We start from the raw sequence: 25250 nt of genomic DNA on the forward strand, positions 1-25250 counted from the left end.
AGTCTCCCAGTGTACTGTACTGTGTACTATAAGCTGAAATTCTGCTGCCCACATTGGCATCAGCTGGCAGTTGTAGCTGGGTTCTGGAAGCTAGGATGGGGAAACAGGAATCACCTGAAAAAGAGTTCTCAGAAGCCAGAGAGAACCACACCCATGCAACTGTGTGTGTGAAAAAAAGGGGCTCACATTAGGACTGGTCAGGTAGTGGCTGACAATATTAGGTAAGAATTCTGTAATAGACAAGAAAAAAAAAACCTACCCCATTAAAAGAGCCTCTATCACTGTCTTTTCTTTACAAAATCAAACAAACCAAGATGTCACATAACTTGGATGCTGCCTGAGGAATTGGGTGAACCCACTGATCCTGCACTGGCTTGCACCTCAACACCAACAGGACAGACAGCAGCACTCCTCCACAGGACCTGTGTACCAGTGGGAACCACTTGCACAAGTGCTTCCTTTCCTAAAAGATGTTAAGTCTCCCCCAGGAGCTGAGACATTAAGAATTTCCCCCAAGGAGGAGGGGAGTTTGTTTGGCCTTTGCCCTAAGGAGTGTGAGCTGAGCTGGAGGTGGGGTGGGGGCGTCCCCAGTCTACAGAGGCTTTGGGAAATTCTCGGATTTCCTGAGGCTGAAGGGATTGCTCCAGCTTTGTTTAGGTTTGCAGAGCCTGGCCTCCTGTGGTGGTCTTGACTTGGAACCATTCACTTTCGCAGTACTGTCTTGAAAATAGTGGCCCACTTTTCATCAGTGAACTAGAGAGCGGCCGTTACTGCACACTCGTGTTAATGTGCTGGCATGGCTGGCACAGACGGGCACTAAGTCAATGTTAAGTTTGGGGCTTAATGGGTTTGCTATGTTGCTGCCAGGAGACTTAGATTCTCTTTTATTGCTCCAGGTTCATGGGTCAACAGCACTCACAGTCATTTAATTTCTCTGTGCCTTAGAACTGAGAGCTGCTGAAAAGACAGCGTTCAAAGTGGGGAAGGACAGCCAAGCGGCAGGGAGAGGCACTGACAAAAATTTTGGGTAGATTGTCTGTAGGTATCTCAGCGGGTCCTAATAGCTACAGTAGCAATGAAGTGCTGTGATCTCCTGCCCCCCCCCACCCCCACACGAGAGTGCATGGCAGAGGGACAAGTAGAATCAGGGAGATAAACTGCACTGACCCTGCTGTAGAAGAAGAAAGGCTGGTGGTCAAGAGTAGGAGGAGTAGGGGCTGGAGAGATGGCTCAGAGGTTAAGAGCACTGACTGTTCTTCCAAAGGTCATGAGTTCAATTCCCAGCAACCACATGGTGGCTCACAACCATCTACGATGAGATCTGGTGCCCTCTTCTGGCCTGCAGGTGTTACATGCAGGCAGAACACTGTATACATAATAAATCTTAAAAAAAAAAAAAAAAAAAAAAGAGCAGGAGGAGTAAAAGTGTTGGGGGAGGGAGGCAGGGGTCCCCAGCAGTGTTGGAGGCTACGCACATGCTTAACAGGATAATTCAGGACAAGTGACCTTGCTTTGGGTGCACATAACTTAGGAGGCACTTAGCTGGATGAAAGTAATTTTGACATGTGAGAGAGCACAGAATCAGATCAAGTGAGTTTAACAAGGAACCGAACATAAACACTGCAGAACACAAACAGTCCTGTCAAAGCAGTACTCACTCCATCAGCAAAGAAAACCCACCAGCCTTTTGCAAATTTCTTACAGACCATTAAGACATGGATGAGCCCTATCCCATATGAACCATCCAAAGAGCAAGCGCGGAAAAGATCATTTTATTTTGTGAGGCTGTTACAACAGCACCACGTTTGCTCATGTTACAAGCAAAATTAGTCAAGAAAGATTTTTTTTCTTTGTTTTGAGACAAGGTTTCTCTTACGTAGATGAGCTGGCCTTGCTATTGGCTGAGGACGGCCTCTAACTTCCGATCCCCTGCCTTTAACCCCAGTGCTGAGATTATAGGCACGTGCCACTGAACTAGTCACGAACCTGAGAGTTAGGTATAGGCCTGCCAGAGCCACCTGGGATATGTGAAACTCCATTGGGAAAAAAAAAGGAAGGAAGGACAGAAGGAAGGGAGGGAGGGAAGAAGGGAAGAAGGAAGAGAGGGAGGGAGGGAGAGAGGGAGGGAGGAAGGACTGTTTCATTTTACTCTGGCTGGCCTCAAACTCGCTGAGGATGACCCTGAAAACCTGAGCTGCTTCCATCTCCCAAGAGCCGGGAGTACAGGCATGTGCCATGGTGCCCAGCAAGAGATAGCATCTTTATGATTAACAAGGCTCAATGTCATCGAGCAACCAAATGACTCAAACGGAATTCCAAATCAAGATTCTGAGTTAAGACTGGCGCTTTACAGACCCACGGGAGTGGGAGCTTTACCCTGTCTCAGAAAGGCCGAGCACACGGGCCTCTTCCCAGTCGCTTAGGAGCTGCACGGGGCTCTCTGTCCCCTCACTCACACACCCTCACTAGAGAACTTTTCTGGGGGTGATTTAGAGGCAGAGCCTGTATAATCTTGGCTCAGTGTTCCTTGGGCCCTGCCAGGCAGTCAGCAGACAGCTCTCTGCGGCATGCTGTATGAGAGTTGTGGCTCTCCTGATCTAATGTTCAGGGGAAGTTTAATTTTGAGTGATGTCTTTGCAAACCCTTTTTATTACAGATCTAAAGCCACTTTTTCCAAGAGGCTTTATCAGTAATAAAACTGACATTTTGATTACACGAGTCTGTCTCTTATATCCCCTCTCTCAAATGGTTCCAAATGTCAAGGGAGAAGAGAGTTGCCATTTACTGCACATCCTCAAGCCACAACCAGACACAGAGCAATTACATCTTATAATAATTAGGAAGGAGGGATGAGCCTCCAGAGAGAAGTTAAACAGTGAGACAGAACAGGAAGTGTGGGAAGCACCACTGGGTGCTCGGGGTGGTGCTCTCTGCCAGGTGGAGAAGAGTTCCGCAGTGAGTGATACAGGCTTACTTCGTGCTGAGGATGGGGTTGGCTCTTACCGTGGCGATCAGGCAGGGCTGTGGCTGCCTCTCTTGCGCCTTGAGGCCAGGGGTGGAACATCACCCGACCCTCCAGAGAGCCTGGCGCAGAGCTACAGGGATGGGGACAGACAAACATCTGCAGCCACTATTGTTATTTTGCACTAAACCTTGATTCTTCCCCTGCATTTGGGCACTGAGGTCAATACCAAACCTTGACAGCTATTTTGATATTCTGAGAAGAATTCTTTCAACAGCTGAGAGCTTGCTTAAAGGGGCTCTTGATAAAGAAAGAAGTCTGAAACCAAAATAAATGCCGGAGATCACCCACAGATGTCATTTTCTCATTACTCTCAGGGCCCGTCTCCACGGCACAGGAGAGAAGGGAGCCAGGACTGTGCTTTGCCCACCTCACCTCTCACTTGATCCTCCTCACAGGAAACTGGTAAGATGAGTGAGCAAGGATTAATAATGAGGAAATTAAGTTTCACATCCACACATTATATAAGAATATCTGGGCTCTGAAGCTGCTTCTTCCAAGAGACATAATGCCGCCAGCCACCGCCTTCTCAGGGTCTGATTCACACTTACAAGATTTGCAGTTACCGCGCCCCCTGTTCCAGGACACGTGCTTCAAGATCCCCAACGGCATGAGCCCACAGTTTCCACTTAGGTCACGTGAGTCACTTTAATGCGGAGGCTTTGGGCGGCAGCCGCCTGCATTTGGTCCCCTTGTGACTAAGCATGGGTCCATCCTCACTCGCAGCATCCCTGGACGCAGACTCTAAGTCTGGCTGCTGGTCCTGATGCTCAAGGGAGGTCTCCATTCTTTGCTTGTTCTCCCAGGAGTCACACTCCAGGATCCCTCACCCAGTGACTCCCTGCTATAACCTGCCTCTCCAGCAGAGGGTGCTCCATGGCCTCAGCCAGAGCCCAGCTTAGGTTACAAATTGAGATGGCTGCCTAATCTTCTCTTCAGATGTCCCGCTGCAGCAGAGCAGCCCAGCAGACAGGCGCAGAGCAATGGGGATGTCTCACTAGCTTTCCAGGCGTCTCACCCACACCCCAGCCACATCCAGTAAAGATACTCACCACCTGACCATCAGTCCGTGCTCCATGAAGTTTTTCAGGTTAGGAAGGGTTTGCCTCAAGTCTGGAGTTCCCAGGCCATGCTGGTATCTCAGCTGCAACAGGAGGAGAACAGAATTGAAAGATGTTTTGGCCAATGCTAGGCAATGTTCGGAAGATGAATTCCTGAAGGAACAAACACTTACGTGTACAAAGGCCATATCAACCACACCAGAGGATTGGTATCTAATGGCTCTTCACGTACTAATTGTTTATTACCTTATGCCTTAAACTCGAAAACAATGTGGCCAACTTTGGGCCTTGAGCTAGTCTTTTTCATTTCCAGACTTTGGTGAGTTTTTCTAACACCACATATATACCTCATAGGAGTATTTTTTTTTTTTTAATTAGAAAAAAGATTCACATGGCTATATTGTTTGCATGCATGTAGGTGCAGCATACATGGCCTGGGGCATACAGAGGCCAGAAGAGGGAATAGGAGCTTTTGGAATTGGAGTTATAGGAGGTTGTGAGCCACCATGTAGGTGCTAGAAACTGAAGCTAGGCCCTCTGCAAGAGCAGTAAGTGCTCTTAGCCACAGAACCATCTCTCCATTTCTTACTTTTAATTCTGTGCCTGTGTATGTTTATGTGCATAAGTATAGTGTCTGTGACAGCTGGCAGAGGCTCTGGGATCCTGTGCAGCTGGAGCTATAGGTGGTTGGTGAGCACTAGACGTGGGTGCTGAGAATCAAACCCTGGTCTCTGCAAGAGCTCAGCGTGCTCGTAGGCACTGAGCAATCTCCCAGGCCCCTCAAAAACGTTAAATTACATATATTTGTGTCCATTTTGACAGGGGCTGCACTCTAGACTTCTCCACAACAATCACCTCATTTTGCGTGTGAATGTAAGGAGGGGGGGGCCTCTTGAGGTTTTATTTCTAGCAGAGCACAAAAATACAAGAAAGAAAAAGAAAGTGAATTTAAGAGTTAAGTAAAACTTGGTTACCAAAAAAATTAATTTAATGCATGAGCACCCAGTACCGGGTTGCTTTTTCTGAGTGATACTTCATAAGGAGTTTACTATCTGGAGCAAAAGACTGTAAAGGAGAAGGCCAAGACCCAGTGAGCCTCTGGGTGAGTGCAACCATCGCGTAAGGAGGCAGAGACGCGCGCTAGAACAGAAGGCATCTTGGCTATTACTTACTCAGGCCCGAGGGTTCATTGGTACAAACAGAGCTAGTCAGGACCTGCTTTTCACAAGCCATTCTACTCCACCCACTCCAGTGACCCAGGAGAAATTGGTAACAGCACTTGAGAGGCCAGAAGAAAATATTCTCTCCATTTCTAACCTAGCTTGGTGACCTAAGTCATCTCCTGAGATTTGCCAGCCTTGAATTATAAGATCTACTCCATACTAAATGACATCATTCCTTATATTAGTATAAAAGCATTTTTCCATACATTGATAAAAGCAAAATGGCTGATATCCCAATATGACATTCCTGAATTCATTGTTTCAATAAAAAGTGAAATTGTTTACACATGGCATAAAAATTTCACCTGTGATTCATACTGAAAAATATTAAATATTAAAGAAAGACCTATGTGGAATAGCATGAAACTGTGTGTCTCTGGGCTAGCACAGACAGCTGCCTGCTCACGCTTCACAATGGAAGGTGGGTGTTGAGTTTTTTTTTCAGAGACCACAGTGAAAATTTTTCTCTTAAGTCAGATTTCGATCAAAGAAAGGAAAATGTGGGAATGCCAAGCCTCCATTGAGGCCTTAACTGCTTGTTACACTGCACTGCTGTGCGTGGAGTTGCAGGATGGGACAGCACAGGGAGACCATGGGACCGAGGCCACAGCCTCTGCTGTCCCAGTCTTCATAAATGAAGAAACCGAGACTCACAAAGGTGCATGGCCTCCGGCCGCTCAGACTGGCGCCTCCTGATTTTGCAGCACACCAGTCTTCGGTTTTCAGTACAGAGAACTAAAGTCGTGTTGTGTGGTGGGGCTGCCACGTGGCTCAGAAGGCTGAGCGCCTGCTTTGCACACACACAGCCTAGGGTTTGGTTCCAGTACCACGGCGCACAGGCTGAGCCCTGTAATCCCAGCACTCGGGAGGTTGATGCAGGAGGACCAGAAGTCAAGGGTCATCCTGGGAGATATACAAAGGCTAAGGTCAGCTTCGGGTACATGAGACCCTGCCTCCAGAAATTGAAAAACAAAACAAAACAACAACAATAACAAAAACAGAGTTCCTATCATATATGTTTCTCTATAAATTTAGCATTTATTAATAAGCTACAAGCACTCCCTATGAAGTCTAAAGTACAGCTGCTTCCAGCTGTTCTTTTCCTCATCTTCATCTTTCTAAACACTGCTAACATTTCCTACCCACCACCTTTGACGGCATTTACCATGCTCCGACTGTCGAAGAGAATTTAACTGTCTTGCACGCCTCTTTTGTTTGTTCGTTTGGTTTGGTTTTCTGAGACAGGGTTTCTCTATGTAGCCCTGACTGTTTGGGGACTTGAACTGTAGAGCAGGCTGGCCTTGAACTCAGAGATCCCCCTGCCTTTGACTCCCAAGTGCTGGGATTAAAGGTGTGCACCACTGCGGCTTGGTTTACCACTCCATTCACACAGTCTTATCTGCCTTTATTGAATTTGAGAACTTGACTCTCTGCCCATCCATACTTACCTCTCATTGTCCCCAATACATTCAGCATCTTTTTTTTTTTTTTTGAAACAAGGTCTCATGTAGCCTAGGTTGGCCTGATACTTGCTATGTAGCCAAGGTTGGCCTTGAATCCATCAATTTCCTTCTTCTACCTCCTATGTGCTTGGTTATAGGCATGTGGCACTGCATTTTTCTTAAACCAATATTCAGGGTTGAACTTACTGTGCCTCCATAAATGTTGCACAGCGCTGAGCCGTATGGTGGGCTTTGCCTTTCCCATCTGATTAGCTACAGCACATCCACCTGCTCGGCCCATTCCTCCCTGAAGCGCTGTACGGGTGAGTCGGTTCACTCACTAAACTCTGATCTTGTGTGTAAAGTGGAGATGTTTCTTGTGTCAAAGCAGCTAGTGTGGCTAAAACAGTGTCCATGCCAGGCAAGTCCTCAACACACAGCCTTACCCAAAGCATTAATATGCATGCATATTCTTTCTGCTTGATCCCCACAGCATATACTACTAGGCTGGGCTTACAACTTGCTTGATAATGGCTTATTGCTTTTAAAAAAATTAGGTGGGATTCTGCAAAGGGAGTTACTTCTGATCAAAGGGCAAAATCTTAAGTATAATGCTCAAGTCTTTTAAATGCTCATTTTGACTATGACTGGAGAGGCAATGATAAAAACACACATTTTAATAGCTTCCAAATAGTAACCCAGGGACACAGAAAGACTGACACATGATGTGGGTGGTCAGAAACCTGAGTGACAGGTCCAACTCAGCTGTGGGGCCATGTGCAAATTTCTTCCTGGGTTGAGTTAGTCAAATATTTTCAAGCTTTTAAAATTTCATAATCTTTAACAAGGTACCCTGGGAGGGTACTATTAAAAACAGAAAGGCGCAGAGAAAAAGTCAAAACTGGAAAAGATCGGCAGAGAGAAAGGACTGGGCTTACTAAGTTCTGAGATATCTTGTTCAGCCACTCACCCATCCAGCACAACTTCGGGGTGCCCAGTGGGGAAGGTGTCTTTGGGACAACATCTAGACTGAACCCTTCTGACCATGTAATCCCTCCAGCAAGTTAGGGCACCAAGAGGACCAACAGCATGCCTCTGGATTGCTGTGGAGACCGATGAGTGTGATGGCTGCTCTTTGTTGCCAACTTTACTGCATCTGGCATTACCTGAACTCCAAGCTGCTGGGCACACCTGGGAGGGGTTTTTCTCGATTGGATCATTCAAGGTGGGAAGATCCACCTTATATCTTGGCTACACCTTCTGGCGGTAGCCTATATAAAGACATAGAAGAAGGAAGTTCCTGCTTCTTGCCTGCTTGCCCTCGCTCTTGCTGGCAAGTTCATTCCTTCACTGGTATCAGAGTCAGTTCTGGATTCTGACATATACTGAAGACCAGCTGAGACATCCATCCTCAATCCAAACAACCGTTAGATTCTTAGACTTTCTGTTTGGAAAGTCCATTGGTGAACTAGCTGGACCACAGCCGGCAGGCCATTGTAATAAATTCCATATAGATGTGTATATATAGAGAGAATCCTGACTGAAACAATGAGCCTTATTTACAGAGAATAAAGACTCCTGAGGTCTGCCTTTTAGAGGGTGAACACTGGGGAGGTAGAGGCAGGAGGATCAGAAGTTCAAGGCAGAAGGTAATGAGTTGGAGCCAGTGGCAGCAGTCCTGTTTTCTTTACAGGACGTTGTCTCAGCTCCATCAAAACCCACCATCACTAACTACAGCAGTACCACACTTCCTGGCACCCGGCTACTTCCACCTTTCTTCCTCCCTGGGAGAGGAAGGACAAGGAACCCAGGCTTTGGGTCTAACTCCCCCAAGTTGGCTCTGAGATAAGCCCCTTTTGTAAGAGCTCCTTCCGGTAGCACCACCCAGAGGCTGGGCAGTTCCTAAGTGGAATTTCAGTTTCAATAAGTCTGGTTTAGTCTCCTCTGATTGGTTTAGGATTCCATGGAAGCAATTAAGTTTTTCTGCAATTCAATGGTTAGTACGCAACTAGGATAAAAAGTGCTTGTAGATAATAAATTAGATGCGGAGTAGACAAGTGATGCTGTAGTTTTCCTGGATGAATTGAGAAACAGCATTGTCTAGGAGCAAAAGACCCCTCCCAGGGAGCCTGCAGGAGCTGGCTTTATAGTTACGGAGCAAACGGAAAGCCTGCAACACCAGCTACAGCTGTGCAGATTCACCCCAGGAACTGTTGCCCCCACCCCTCACTCTCCTTTGTGTGTAAGATTACAGCATGCCATCTCGTCCCCAGGCCTGTCCACTCGCTGTGAGTGAGTTTTACCAAGTAAGACAGATTGACCTCGGTGTTCGAGCTGCTCAGGGCTGGGAGCGGACTGGCTTACACAGCATGGTGAATGCAGATTCATCAGCAGGGCCCTCCCTTTGCAGCGCCAGAGATGGAATTTGAAAATAAGCATGAGTGTACTTCTGAGAACTTTTGCTCAGTGAGTGTCCTCCTACTGAGCAGAGAATTCAGTTTTCATATCCAAGTATTCAATTTGAGTTTTAATTTTTAAACACAATTTTTCTAGGTCAAGAAATACTCTGGGGATTTAGGAATCATTTTGTCATTTAGGTTTTGGCAGAGGAGAAGTTCATTTTAGACAACATGTGCGTGCACGCGCGCGTGCGCGTGCACACACACTCACAGCCACTCATTGCGTGGCTTATTACTTCCATATGAGCTTGAGCTGAGCTGCATGAGGTGTTTGATACAAACCGTCTGTTACCGTGAGGGAATGTGGATTGATACGTGGCTTCAATAAAGGTTACTAAAAGATCAACACTTTCGTGATGGGATTACAATGAAGCTGACTACAAAGAGAACTGTCCGCAGGAACCAAAAAGCAAAACATTTGAAAAATGTACATATGCATCAAAGACTTAACTTTAGATGGTTTATGCTGTTCAAAACCTCTGGGGGATTGGTTCCTAGTATTTCAGCCCAAGAATAAATACTGGGGTCCCACTGACTTGGAGGGAGCTAGGTGACCAGCTTTAAAAAGGGTGCTACCAAGTCTAAGCCTGCCTTTCTAAAATACACGGCAGCTCATCCAAAGATGTGCATGGGATGCTTTAGAGTCTAATATGAGCAACTGCACTGCTTCGTAGAGTGAGTCTTGGCAACATACATCTCCAAGGAAAAGCATAAAAACCCGATTATGAGCCTCTGGTTGCAAGAACAACCTAAATATGTTCCCAAGCCCATCCGTAAACACGTGCCAGTCTTCTCCAGGAGAGATGGGCTGTAAAGTAAACACTGTGCACGCCAGGCCCACCGCCCTGAGCTCTGCGGCCTCAGCATCCAGCCTCACAGCTCTCTAAGGCTTCAGACACTCCCCAAGGCATACAACTGCCCTCAGAACATGGCTTAAGCCAAATGGTACTGAAAACACCTTCCCACCTGTGTCTCACCCTAAAAGAGGGAGTGGTCCCACGGCAGACCTCAGAGCAGGCAAGTCCAAGATTCTGGGTTCTAAGCACAGGCTCTTTGCTTTGCACTGTATTGCTTTGCTGCATGTGTGGAGCACAGGTGGTGTCTGAATCAAGCCTATCCTTACAGCACAAGCGCCCTTTACATCAGAATGTCACGCTGAAGCCACTCTACCCGCCCAGCTTGGCTGAACAGTGAGTTCAACTAGGGCTCTGTCCAAGAACATGGGTGAGGGGTGACCTGGGTGAGGGGTGACCTGCAGAAGCACAGAGGCTCCCATGTGGCTTCTCAGCCAAGAAAAGTGTCCCCTCTCTAGTGACCATTAATGGCTTATCTGTCCTCAGAGAGGGCCGGGAGTGCCACTACTGACCTAGACCTGTGTGCGACTCCTAGGCCCTCTCCCCCTCTTTGAGGGAATATTAGTAGACCCTATCTTGTCTCTTGTGCGTAATCAAAGCTGCTCTGATCTTAAGACGGCAACAGCTATGTCATGCCCAGAGGACGGAGTTTCAGAACGCAGCGCTGTTACCTGCTGCGTCTCCATCACTGGCAGCTCTTCTGAGTTAGCTCATGAGATTCAGTAACTAACACTGAAGTGGATGAGCAAAACCCAAGTGTGGAAGCAGCTGGAAGTAGTTTCCGTTAATCACCCTCAAAGGAAGGCCATGCGCCCTGAAGGCTCGAGGGTGAATAGGGCTGTGCAGAATCCATTGGTGTAGATGCCCACGCTGGCCAGCAGGCCCAGCCTTTACAGCCTGATTTCACAGGTGACCTGTTCAGCACATGTGACCTGATCTCTGACCCAATCAGATCCAGCCCAGTCCTTACGCTGATCCAGCGGATGCAAGGTGGCTGCATTTGGAAATGTACATTTGGTCACAACTGCATTCTAATACAACAAAGACCATTTTCCAGAATGTTGTGGAAACAGTCATAGGCAATGTAAATGCAGCCTTTAGCATTTGCCTCCTCTCAAATGTTTTCCCCAGGAGCAAATAAGAGAAGCTGGCGTTTGAACCCGACTCTGAGAGCTGACCACAGCACAGTTTTAATATCATGTGCTGGCGAGCGGACTGTCTTCACTTGGGCCTCACTGAAGAGCAACATTTACAGAGGAGACGCCAGTTCTCATCAAAGAAACACATTTCTTCTCTTGATCAGCAGCTGTATCTCTCCTCAGTGGCTGCTAAGCTAAACGACGCACATTCAATCCTCCAACATTCTACGTTACAAATTAGTTCCCATGATTTCTTTATTCTTTGCATTTCCGGACGTCCTCAGTTTCTTTAGGAAGCCTGGTGACCCCGTGCTTTAAAAGGAATAGGGCTCTCCAGGATGCACTTTTCTCTCATTAATGGGGTTTTTCCTTTTAAAATGTTAATTTTGTTAAAACATAGCTGCTTTTGGCCTTTTTGGTTGTTTTGTGGAAGCTCACTGGCTTCACACGTGCTCACTGTTTAGTCTCTGGTTGATCATAAATAAACAGAGCTTCAAAAACACCTCAAACCAGCAAAGAGCATCGTCCTTGCTAGCCTGATTTGTTTTGGGATAATGTGAGTTATTGTTTGATTTGACAGCTCATTAGGCAAACAGCAACTTCACTGGACAGATATCTGTATTACCCAACTTCCTTCCACTCCAGTGAAATTCCTGAGGCCATTAGCATAGAGTGGGAAGATAGCTGTTTTGGCTCATGGTTTTGGAGGTTCCGGTCTGTGATCTAGTGGCCTCTGGTGAGGTAACACATCCTAGAGGAAGTGTGGCACAAGCGGGTCATCTCATCAGTCAGCAAGCCCTAAGTGTCCCATGGACTCCTTCAAGGACTTGCCTCAGTGACTCTGTCCTCCTTAAAGGTCCCCACCACCAGAGAGCACTGCTCTGGAACCAAGCCTTTGATTCATGGACCAGTGAGGGATGTACCCATGAGAGCGTAGCAGTACTGAGCACGTACTGTATGCAAGTATGACGGGATGGCAAAACGGCAGCCGTGAACACTTCCTGGAAGGAGGCTGCCTGCTAAAGGAGGACCAGTAAATCTCCAGGGGAAGGATAACTTGCCTTCCGTATCTGAATTTGAAGTGGACAATGGCAGGCATGATTCAAAAATCATCTCTATTGCCGGGCATGGTGGTGCACGCCTTTAATCCCAGCACTCGGGAGGCAGAGGCAGGCATGAGTTCGAGGCCAGCCTGGTCTACAAAGCGAGTCCAGGACAGCCAAGGCTACACAGAGAGACCCTGTCTCGAACCCATCCCCCTCCCCCAAAAATAGTCACCTCGATCTCCTTTATTCTCCAGTGTCACTTCACGTTTACAGCAAATGGAGATACTACTGGGTGCAGTCTAACACAAGCCTTCAGAGGCCCCGTCCCCTCCCCACCTTGGCTGGCAGCAAAAGAGAAAGTCAGAGAAAATGGGAGTGAGAGAAGGGCCTGGTGGGACACTTCTGGCTGGAAGATGGAAGAGTCAGATGAGAGGGAACACGGATGGTCTGTAGGAGAAAGGGTGGCCCCTGGTTGACAGCCAGCAAGAACACAGGAACTTCAGACCTACAGCTGAAAGGAAATTAACTCTGCCAACAACCTAAACCAGTCACAAGTGGATAATTCTAGGGGCGCTCTGGAATGACCAGGCCAGCGCACTACCTTGGTTTTGGCCCTGAGTGACCCATAGCAGAGAAGCCAGCTGAACCCACCCAAACTTCTGACCCACACACTGTGAGATACAAACGGGAGTTATTGAAGCTGCTAAGCTCATGACAATTTGTTATGAAGCAAAAGAAAAGTAATACAGGCAAGTTTGATTATATCTGTCCTTTACCTGTGACAAGGGCAGGCCCGAGCAGCTGCTGACAGATAACGTTCACATGTGGGAGGCCCAGGTGAGAACATCTTTGAGCTTCTCTCCAGCACTTCCAACCCAGTCTCTGCCTTGCACCAGGAACCATGCAGATGGCCACGCCCCGGGAAGCACACCGGGCTGTGGTCAGACTCTCTAGTGGCTAGTTTAAGAGCCTCGGAGAGTCTCCCTACTTCACCTCATTTGGAGGGTCAGAGCTTATCCTTCATTGATTGTGGCTCTCTGAAATCTCTTGATCTTTCGTTAGGGTGAGAACTAAATTCAGATGTTCAAAAGCTTGGAGGCTACAGATTGGATAACTCAAAACACAGGAACAATGAGTGAGCTCAGCACAGGACAGATCTGTGGACAGCACAGGACGGAATCCAGTTAGCCTTCTTGGGGAGGCACAACATGTACACTCTTCTGAAAGTTTTGAGCATAATAGTCACAGCTCAAATATTATAACACTGGGATGTAGAGACAAGAGGCAGAACTAAATGTCATGGTCAGTTACACAAGACTGTTAAAAAAACAACAAGAAAAAAGTCAATATAAAGAAGACAGAGACACTTACCATTACCAGTTCATACTAAGTTACCAGTACATACTAAGTAGGACTGATTTATTAGGGAAGAGGAAAAAGTTAAAAGAATGAAAGCTCGAATACAGGCAAAGTAATCATTTTTTTAACAGATACATGAATATAAATCTAAAAATCCAAATAAATCAAGTGAAAACTCACTGCAAACTATAAGACAGCTCAACACACACACAGCAACAGCAACGAACAAACCAAGGATGAGCTAGAATATGACACAGCACTGTTTTAAATAGTAACAGAGATAAGGTATCTAGGAAGAATCAAAGAGGCAAGCTTTGTATCAAGAGAGCGTTACTATGTCATTGAAGGATGGTGAAGACCACGGGAAGTGGATACTTAATACCTGCCCCTGGCTGGGAAGACATAAATAAAAATATCTCCACGGCATTTTCCAGGCCCAGCTTCAAGTATCTTAAAATATGAAGCCATCTTATCATCATATAATGGAAGGAAAAAACCAACTCCTGCAGCTTGTCACACACAGAGCAAACTAAGCTGTAAGGTACAGGAGTGAAGTGCACTTCCCCCCCTCACAGCTGTGATGAGGTCCTTGGAGGGAGTTTTCCTGAGGCATAGGCTAAGCTATTACCTGGCTGACTGTAAAGCTGAACTGAGCAGCAAATCAAGAGAGAAGGGGCGTGAGGGGTGCCAGGATGAGCGCGAGCTGTCTGTGTAGGCAGTAGACCAGGCGAGGGACTATTATTATTATTAACTTTTGGCTTATTTTCATATAAAAAAGCAGGAATGCAACTTTTTTCTTGCCAAATAAGGTTTACACATGTGCTCATCATGTAGCAGGCACAAAGCGTTCTAGATCACCTGACCAGGGGGTGTGGAAAACTCAGCTCAAATTTGTTTTGGATGTGTTAAAATTTCACCGAAATGGGTTGGCAGGGTAGAGCTTAATTTTCTTTTTAAATATCACTCTCTGGTGCTATTAAATTTTGGGAAAGCTATGATACAAAGCTGCTAATTGTATCTATTAGTGGTTCCAGGGACTCTGCCAGGGTTATTAAATAATGTGGTCTTCTACCTTCAAATTATCACTTTGACATTAATTTTCTAGCTAACTCCCCAAATTTCTGACTCAACTATAATATAATTAAAAGTCTATTCAGCTGGTAGCATGTGGCTCTAACCCCAGCACTTGAGAGGCTGGCCTGAGCTACTCAGTGACTTTTTTTCTTAAAAAATGGCAATGGAGGAGTTTTTAATAACCCAAAGAGCCCTGAACTTGGAATTCCAGGTTTGCTTTGCCTTGCTAGTTACTACCTGTGAAGCCCTGCACATAGCCCTCTCCACTCCCCAGCCTCCACTTCCTCTCCTACTAAATGCACACAGCAATGCCTGCTCCATTCAGTCACTTTGGGACTTGGGGTACTGTGAGTGGCAAGTGCCTGTTAATTCCCTTCCCTCCCCTCAACAGCTAGTCCTAAGAATGTGACTGTGGCCCCCAACACTAACCATTAATATTTATTTTTCTGCCTCACTCATTATTAATTTTTCTTTCTAACTTCTTTTACATAAGATCCTAGCTGGGCATGGTGGTGCACGCCTTTAATCCCAGCATTGGGAGGCAGAGGCAGGCGGATCATTGTGAGTTTGAGGCCAGCCTGGTCTACAAAACTGAGTCCAGGACAGCCAAGGCTAACACAAAGAGACCCTGTCTCGAAAAACCAAAAAAAAAAAAAAAAAAAAAAAAACAAACAACACAAAACAAAACACATAAGATCCTATGTTCCTATCTGGAGATCTTAATAAGATAAGGAAAGGTTTAAAAGGACAAGACTCAGGTGGGGATGGTGGCACACATCTACGATCCCAGCACTCAGGGAGGCAGAGGCAGGTGGATCTCTGTGAGTTCGAGGTCAGCCTGGTCTACAAAGTGAGTCCAGGACAGCCAAGGCTACACAGAGAAACCCTGCCTCGAAAAACCAAAGCCAAAACCACTGAACAGTCAGACAAGACTCACTTATGGGGTCGACTGAAGTGAGGACGTTAGAAAATAGACAGAAAAACAAAAGGAAACGACAGTGGCAGGATGATTAGGAGAGAGCACACTGCAGGAGGTAAAAGACAGACTCATATTTGGTACCTAAGTTCACCAGTACACATCGATTTAATGCATATCAAAGGGAATTTGAACTCCCCATCCAACCAGCTTTGCGAATGACACCGTCTGTCCTTTCTGTTCTCCCTTCTATGCTGTGGAGGCGCACAGAGGAGAGAGGCAGCTGGAACTGTGCATCCATTCAGTCAGCCCAGCAGATAGAGAAGACCTTTACGTGCTAGGCCATAGGTTCTGTTACAAAGATACACAAGACAAGGCAGCCCCTGCCCTGAAGGTAATCATGAGATAAAGGAAACACTACTTCAAAATCAGAAACACAGCATGTTAAAACTATCACAGTGGAGGACAGTATTTAAGCAGGGGACAGGGAAGTTTGGGGAGGGCTGACCGCCTGCCTGGGCTAAGCATTGCAATCTGGAGTTTGGTAGGAGAGAGGGAAACAGGGCTCCAGACAGGGACTTGCTTGCTTAAACGTGCTGAGACCCAGAAGAAAGAGGGAAGCTGGGAAGTGCAAGGGTCTGATGTGGGGGAGGGCAAACAGGAACAGAGCCATTCAGCCTGCTGGAGGAACAGCAGACCTCTGTGTCAGATCACACTGATGGATATGCAGAACACAACGGATAAAACAGTCTCAAAGAAGGATGGTGAATTTTATACAAGGAAGAAAAAGGATTGAAACATGAACAAAAAATGCCTGTGTCCCCTCCCCTCTCTCCCTCCATTGCTTCCCTGTGGAAGGAGGCTACAGGTTTCCATTCAAAGAGTAAAAGGGGACAGTTCTATGGCTGCTGGGGCGGGGAGTGTGTGTAAGGCACTGGCTTGCCCTGGGTATGGCAGGCTCCATGCCAAGGTCCCGAGGGCAGCTGCTGAGGCTTCATTCAGACGGAGACAATTCCCATGTCCTCGACAGGACAGGAGAGGCCCTTGGAAGCCCACAATGGACTCTTGAAGGCCTGCCTCGAAATAAGCCCATGGGACTGTCTTTCATGAGCAGAGCCTGGTGCCAGGGTTACATAGCAGCGACAGAGGGGGCCTGGTGAGGCTCAGCTCTCAAGGGGAGCCTTGCCCTTGTGGGTGCTTTGGTTTTACAGCTCCGCAGACTTATTTCCTATGGCTGTGTGCACTGCCATCTAGCTTTAGTGTGCACACAGCGGTGAGTGACTCAGCGAGTAACTCAGAGACCTAATTCATCCCAGGCATCCAAGCCCATTGCCAGGCAGTTCTACCTGGTAAACATATTACTTCTCTGGTGAGCTAAACATCTTCTCTTTCTGATTTCTAAATATTAACCCAGAGCCTCATCCAGGTTTCATTTCACTCTTTTTAGACAACCTTCCAAATAGGACGATGGCTATCTCCTTCCCTTGGACATATTCTTTACTTATGTTTTAAATTAAGCAGAATAATGATAGATTTAACATATATTTCCGTGCTTATCAATAACTTTCAGGACAGTTTGACTCTGTTTAGAGTAAGCTTTTATGAAGCCATGGTGAAGTAAAGGTCAACAGAGAAGGGGGTTCTTGATTTCCCCAGGCGCTCTGTGTTTTGTCTGTGAAAATAGCGGCCTGGTGCCAGCACTTTCTGAGTCTCACTCACACGTGTCCCAAGTGCTACAGCAGGCGCCACGCAGCACTGCCAGTCCTGGAACAAGCCTCTGCCTCTGTACAAGCCCACAGCGTGCTATTCCTTCACTTGAAACAGCCTACTAGTCCCTTCCATGCCGGGCTGCTCTGGGCTGATGGTGTGGGAACCTCCTGAAGTCCTCTGGGGACCGTGCTCTACAATGACATGGTGTCTTGAGCTGGAGAGTTGAAGAGAAATTAGGTCACGAGTGTGGGTCCCTCGGGGCAGAAGAAGAGAACACGTTTCCTTCCGCTCTCTGCAGCTATGACATAAGAAGAGGACCACCTGACCGTAAGGGCCCTCACCCGACAAGCAGCCTCCACATCATGAGAAACAGGCTATGCCATTTTTCTCGAGACAGTTCAAACTAAGACACTGGATGATCTACAAAATCTTAGACAGTCTTCTTGATTGCAAGTTCACATCTTACATGGAGATAGTTTTCCTGACTGAAACACTGGGAATGGCACACATGATTTAACACTCAGCTTCCTTCCACGTGCCAAATGCTTTGCTGTGTCCTTTCCTACTGTATCTAACTCGGGGCCCATGAAAGCACCAAGGCTTTCTCATGTTTGCTTTAGAGACCACAGCACTGAAGCTTGGAAAGACACACAATGCCTAATAAATAGCCAAGACACTCTAACCCTGCCTTATCCTTCAGGCTGCAAGTGTCTAATACTGTCACTTGCCCCATGATGGACATCATAGAAGGACTAAACCTGGGCCATGAGCTTCCTGTTCAGACTGTTTCAGAAGTGATAAGTTTCTCATCAGTAGAGCTTTAGGAAGAAGTGCAAAGGGCGTTTCTTGGGGATCTCTGTAGTACAGTGCCCTCACAGGCTGGCAGTGACAGCACACTCAGGAGAGCTTGCCAGTGGCTTGGGATGGTCACACACTAGTGTGTTTGGGTCTCTTTCTGCTGCTGAGCACAAAAAAATAAGGCTGAAGTTGGTAATTAGGTTAAAACTAAAAGAAAAAATTAAATCACTGTAATTTCCTATAGCTTTAAAATATCATTTTTCTCTGCACTTTAAAACTTTTGGGGCAACTTCTGGGCTAAGATGACCACATGAAGACGCCTCTCCTGCAGCCCCCTGAAACCCTAACACACATCAGTGATCATGTGTCCTTTTCTGTGCAGTGTTTCATGCTTCCATTATTCCAAAGGCCAGGACAGCATTATTTTAAATATTTTTCTTCTGTATAGATGCTGTTATTCTCCCTTGCATGTTCTGTCTTGAGACAGTCTTACTAAGCTGCCTGGCTTGGGCTTGAATTTCCTTTGTCCCCAGGCTGGCTCTGAACTTGCAGTCTTCCTGCTCCAGACCCCGAGTAGCTGGGGTTTCTCTGCCCTCACAGCCGGCTCTGACCACTCATCTGGAATTTGCTCTGCCCCATCTTTTCTCTCTTCTTCTGACTACACACATATCGTTCCACAGCACCTGGGACTGTATTTGGTTTGCTTATGCCCGCTCCTGTGTAATTACTTACACAGAGCTCAGCCCTCTCGATACTTGTTCCGCAGGCCCTCAGCTCTCATGACTTAATTTTTTAAGATTTATTTTGTAATCTCTATTTTACTGTTAAACCCATCCAGAGACTTGATTTCTATTTTAGAAACTGTCATGGGTGGTGGCAGTGCATGCCCTTCATTCTAGCACTTGGAGGCAAGAAGCAGGCAGATCTCTGAGCCTGGTCTACAGAATGAATTCCAGGATAGCCAGGGCCAAACAGAGAAACCCTGTCTCAAAAGCAAACAAACAAGAGGAAGAAGGAGAAGGAGGAGGAGGAAAGGAAGGAGGAAGAGGAGAAATTGTTCCCCTTTAGTGTTCTTCCTTTCTGTATCTTTTTCCCCCTTTTGTAGTTTCCTTTTTCTGCTGACAGTTCCAGTTGTCCACATATCTGTGGGGACTGGTTCCAGGACTTTTTGCCTCAGCAAAGCTGTGATTGCTTGAGATCCTTCTATGAGACAGTGTAGTCTCTGCATGGAACCTGTGTATATCTCCACAGACTTTACATTTAAGTCAGTGCTTGTTACGTATGATACGCAATGCAGTGTAAGCACCATGAGAACAACTGTGCAGTCTCAGGGAATTAGGAGGAGTGAGAGAGGCCGTATTCAGTACAGATGCCCTGACCAGCATCTCTGAGTCAGTCAGTGTGGAACCGTGCGGAAGGAGGACACTCTATTTACCTTCACTAAAACAGATGCTTTGTTGAGCTTACACCTGTAATCCAGCACTTGGGAAGATGAGGCAGGGGGATTGCTGCAAGCTTGAGGACAGCCTGGGCAAGGGATTCTATTGAAAAACAAAACAAAACAAAACAAAATCCCCATGACAAAACGAAGCTAAACCCACAAGCAAAGACCATGCTTTTTTACATTCTTTATCATAACTATAGTAGCCATTTTAAAGTTCATGGACAGTAACTCGAACCTTTGAGTCATCCTCACTGCTTTTTCTAGGGAATAGTTCATAATTTCCTGTTTTGTTGTCCATCAAACAAATTTGGGTTACATCCTAGACAATGTGAGATCACTGGTTCCCGGAGTTTTGTTTAGCAGGCCATTAACTTGGCTAACCTCAAACTGTGAGCCCTGGCTGGGGGATGTGGGGCTTCTGCAGGTCTGGACTGTGGTTCCTAAGTCGGTCATGGATTTGGGCAGAGGCCATACGCAGCATCTGGGGCTCCCTTCTCCAGCTTTTACCTTTCTCTCTGCCTCCCTTTGCTCTCCCAGGCTGTGCTCTCCAAAGCTCTGTTCTCTGGGTTTTCAAGAGAGACCAGAAATGTCCAGGGGAATTTCAGTTGTGCATAGGCTGCAGACAGGGGCTTGTACTTGGGTCAGAAGCTGTCAAGCGAGACACCCAGTTTTACCCCCTAGTAACTGCCCACTTTTGGTTATTATCTGGGGCCTTTAGGTATCTTTATTATACTTTCATTCATAATTTCTATTGTCTGATCTGCAGGAAATTGGTCTGACAAGAGCCACTTAGTAACATCAGCAGCAGAATTGCCAAGTGGTGCTGATGTGCACAAATACGGAGTCATGTAGATAGGTATTAAATATACCTAACCAAGTCAGGCAGGGAAGATAAAAGAGCATCAAAATGTTTTGCTAGCTAGAAGGCTATCTGGGCTACCCCTCAAGAACCCCCAGAGGTCCAGGAATTGGTGGCTCTAGGTACCTTGTGAGAACACTCATTTGTGTGTGTGTACACATGTGCAAGCAGAGGCCAGAGGTCAAAGCTGGCTGTCTTCCTTGGTCACTCTCCATCATTTTTGCTGTTTTTGAGACAGCATCTCTCACTGAACCTGCAGCTACTAGTTGGGCTAGATTTTCTGGCCAGTAATCAGGGGTCTGCCTCTACCTTCTCCCCAACAGCAGAGTTACACACTCATGCTATTGTACTTGGCTTTTTATGTGGATTCTGGGATCTAAACTCTGGGCCTGGTGCTTACATGACCAGCACTTCACCCAGTGAACTCCCTCCCTCCCTCCTTCTCAGTACCTTCTTGAAATGGCAGCCCCATTGGATTAACAACAGAAGGTTGGCTGAAAACAGTCATATGGTTATATCTCCAGATTTGTGCTCAGTCTCCTGTCATGACACACACATGCACTTTCTTCTCTGGAGTGGGAAACATCAGAAACAGTTGAAGACAAAGGTCCTACACTAGCACCGAGACCGTTGAGAGGCTTACACACCACGTGCTCAGCCTTCCTTCCCACTCTACTTCCACAACACAAGCAACAGCGTATACTTTACAGGTGGACAGGAGGACCCCAGAGAAGCTAAGAGCAAAGACCTATGTAGAAAGACATTAGTTGTTTCTTTAACTAAAGAACCTGGCTAAATCACACTACAGTGAACCTTACAATGAGAACCACATCTATACATTCAGCATTTCCTACACAAGTCACATAACAAGACCCCCACCCAAAAAACAACAACCCAAAAAACAAAAAGCCCAGTGCTTTAGCCAGGTGGTGGTGGTTTACACCTTTAATCCCAGCACTCCAGAAACAGAGGCAGATGGGTCTCTAAGTTCGAGGCCAGCCTAGTCTACCAAGCAAGTTTTAGGACAGCCAGGGCTACACAGAGAAACCCTGTTTCAAGAAAAACAAACAAACAAACAAACAAAACATTATAAAACAAACAAAAACCCCACAAAAACAAGATTAAAAAATATTCAGTATGTTAATACAGGTAAGAGAAAATAACCATTGCACACCTGGAACCCAGGAAACAGCTGGCGAGGAGAAGTTCTCAGGCATTGAAGAGAGGAAAGCGGAAATGACCAACACGGCACGAAGCAGGAGTAACCAGGAAGCTAGTGCGGCGGGATGTAGGAAAGAAGCAGCCCAGGGGATCCCCCCAGAGCACGGAGCGCTGGAGAAGTAATTCAGGGGCACTTGACATGACTGAAGAACCTGAGTTTTATGATCAAAAGGGTCCCCAAACAAACAACCAGTGTAACAGGTGAAAACAGGGCACCAGCCTGGACACTGTTGACAAAGGTGTACAAACGTCAAGAAGGATAGCAAGACAGGAAGAAGAGAGCAGGAAGGGTGGAGGTGGAGGACGGCCAAATGTCTCCACGATTTCTCCAAGAGCCTGGAAGCTACTACAGAAAACACAAGGACTGCTCATTTCTCAAGGAAAAGCCTCGAGTGTAAGATGCCATCTATACCAAGAATAATGGGAACACTTTAACATTCACAAGGACTCAAAACCGAACCTCCCTGCATGCTTCCTGCAGAGGTGAAGGGTGCTTTGACAAGCTAAAGGAGTGTAGTGAGAAAGGAGCACGGGGATTCAGGTGGGGCAGGAGAAATGATGGGGACCCCAGGATTGTGGAAGAACAGAGTAATGCCCTAGACTGGAGTAGACTGGGGGGCTTCAGGAGAGATTTCTTCCAAACAAGAAGCTGTTCAGAGCATGACGTGTAGCTAGTTAGAGATCTGACATGCCTGGTCACCTTGGGAAGAGATTTAGATGACTCAGATAGTTTACATATGAGGGCAGCAATTCAGCTGGATCTACAGCCACCACTGTGACTGAGAAATCAAGATCAGCAGAGAGCAAAGTATCAGCACTGGTAACCCTTGGAAACACCTGCCGGCTTTCTCACTAGAAAAAGGAAAAAGCACCGGATAACGTGCAACAACTTGTTAGCAAAGGCACAGGTGTGGGAAGAAGCTCACAGACTGCAAAGCCTCACTTGCTTTCACCCCATTTCTCAAAGCCCTGTATTATTTTCCTAGCCACACGCCAAGCCTAGGACATTTATAGGAAGAAAGAGTAATCTCATCAGATACAGACAGCCTGTTCCTCTCTTGGCAGGCTATTCCTTTCAGCACTGAGTCCTTAGCATTTAGTCCAGGTAAGAAAGGAACTAAGGTTGGTCATTTTCCATGGATACACTTCCTGACTCCCTCACATGTTAGGCCCTGAAGTAGGTTCGTGGATATCTCAGACCCTGGCTCTTTAGCAAGAGACACATACTAAACAGCAGCAGAAATATAAGAATAGTAGCATATTTGATTGACTTCTGGGTTTTCACACAGGCTCAGGGAGAGCTCTACAGTGACAATAGTTCTCTCTCATTTTTGGTTTTTCGAGACAGTTTCTCTGCATAGTCCTGGCTGTCCTGGAACTCATTCTGTAGAACAGGCTGGCCTCAAACTCACAGCAATCCGCCTGCCTCTGTCTCCTGAGTGCTGGGATTAAAGGTGTGTACCACCACCGCCCCGCTCTGGTTCTCAGTTTTAAGCAAGGAACAGATGTGAACAGATGTGAAAGGCTGTTTATTGCCCTTTCTCCTTATAAAAAGGTGTTTGGAATGCCAGGAAAACATCTGAATGGGAAATCCACCTAGCAGATAATGAAGATTCTCTTACAATAAAAACCAAAGCAACAAACAAAACATCAAGTGGACAACAGCAGTGGCACTGTCATGGTGTGACCAATGTCATCACTGGTTCATACAAACGTCAAGTTCCATTGAGCTTGGAGGATAGCCCTGGACTGAAAGAGACCTACTGTGGTAGCTAAGGAAGCCTCCATATCCACCCAGTGCTAAAACGGGGAGCCAGGGAGGGTATCCTCTAGTATTCATAAATGTGATCAGGACCAAATCAACACACAGAAAAATCTTTTGAGAATGTATCCTGAACCTCATCTAACTGTATGGCCTTGTATGATATTTCATTTTTCAGAGCTTTAAGGAGTTCACCTGTAAAGTGGGGGTAATCCCACCTGTTCCAGGGGCTGCAGGGACTGATGGACCAAGCCTGACACCCCCTTTGTGTCTATTATCTATGACCAGGCAGCAGTCGCTTACATTGTGTTTTGCAATTCCAATTGGTTAGTAACAGTCATTGAGCTTTCACAGAGGACAAGCAGCAGGCTGGGTCCTGATACATCAGAATCCCGAAGGAGAATAAGCAAAAACAGATTCGAAAACAACCACACCACTAAGTGAGCACATCAATTTTAGAACCACACCTGTCAGCTGAAAATTTCCCAGGAAGCTTACGAAGGACTTCACCAAGAATACGTTTGACTTTCTCACTGGTTTCCTGTGTACCCAGGAACATTCACAAACAAGCACACCAAAGGCTGTGTGTGAGAGAGTGTGTGTACAAGGAGAAACATTAGGACCCACTAAGGAAAAATAAATCTCTCACACATGAAAATGAAGGAACTGCAGAGACAGCACATCGCTGAGCAAAGCTGATGCCGTGGGATACACAAGCCAATAATTTATGTTAGGGCTTCACAAAATGTTAGGTCCTAGGAAAGGAACCAAAATAAGTCAAATTACATCAATGAAAAGGCATGAGAAATGGGCTGCCCCGCTGGGAAGCAGTTTCTTGCTACAAACAGCGATGACTGGGATTCAGGTGACAAAGTATGCATTGCGACAACGAAGAGACAAGCCCATCTGATCACTGCTTCAGAGCCACAGCCTGGGGATCAATGAAGCCATGCCTGGGGCCACATATGCAATCTTGTGCGGTTCTGCTTTTCTTCTTCTTCTTTGGGGGTGGTGGTGGTGGAAATAAGTTCAGTTCATTTCTAAACTTGCAATTTGTCTGTCTAGATTTTTCTTAAGCCTGTTATGGTTACGATAAAATATGATCTTTCATATTAAATCACTTCTGACCTTGGTAAAATATTGCTTTATATTAACTGGCTCTTGGGACCCCTTAATTTTATGAAACATGCACTTTAGTTTTTAAGAGTATGAAAGCAAAACTGGATATTCCTGGTCTACTACATCATGTTAACAAGCTAGCAGAGAACTGGGAATGCACAGAAAAAACACAGCCAATCTCACTGAGTCAGTTTCAAACAGGAAAGGATGCTGACAATTAAAAACAAAATATAGCCAGCACTTCAAATCCTGCACAAGGGACTGAGGCTAAGCAGCTTCCTGGATTCACGGCTCCCTGCCCAAGGTCATTCCAGGGAAGAAAGTCACAAAGTGAAGGACCATAGGAAATTCCAACACCCGCTTTAGGGCAGGAGCCAGCACTTTCATGGATGCATGATGGCAAATACTCCTGGAATATGCGGCGAAAAGAACTCAAAACATGGAGGCTCGTGGGTCAGAGGAGGGCACTCACAGCTCAAAACGTCTTAGATAGCAGCAGCGACGGGGCCACAGTCTTCATTACAAATACATAACCAGGTGGCATGTCACTTTTGTATTACTTAGGCCAGGGTACACTCACTGAGTCCTCTGGAGCGCCCAGGCAGAGTTGGTGTGGCTCGGCACAACTGAAAGGCCATTGCCAGGCATGTGGTGTCTGGTATGTAAGCAAGAGCTCCTGAAATGCTGAAAAAATGAACTGCAGAGCAAATGAACCCATAGAAAAGGACTTGAAAAATATGAC

The 25250-nt window shown here is 46.4% G+C and overlaps 1 protein-coding gene across 1 annotated transcript in view; it reads right to left on the bottom strand.

Annotated features, from left to right (window-relative positions):
- Window positions 1-25250, bottom strand: part of Uvrag (UV radiation resistance associated) — a 256107-nt gene that overhangs the window by 16658 nt on the left and 214199 nt on the right. Inside the window, exon 14 of the mRNA XM_051149003.1 lies at window positions 4075-4166. Within this exon, the coding sequence (XP_051004960.1) occupies window positions 4075-4166 (92 nt within the window). The remainder of the gene's footprint in view (window positions 1-4074; window positions 4167-25250) is intronic.

This window comes from Acomys russatus, chromosome 7 (genome assembly GCF_903995435.1).
Source record: "Acomys russatus chromosome 7, mAcoRus1.1, whole genome shotgun sequence".
Classification (NCBI taxonomy): Eukaryota; Metazoa; Chordata; class Mammalia; order Rodentia; family Muridae; genus Acomys; species Acomys russatus.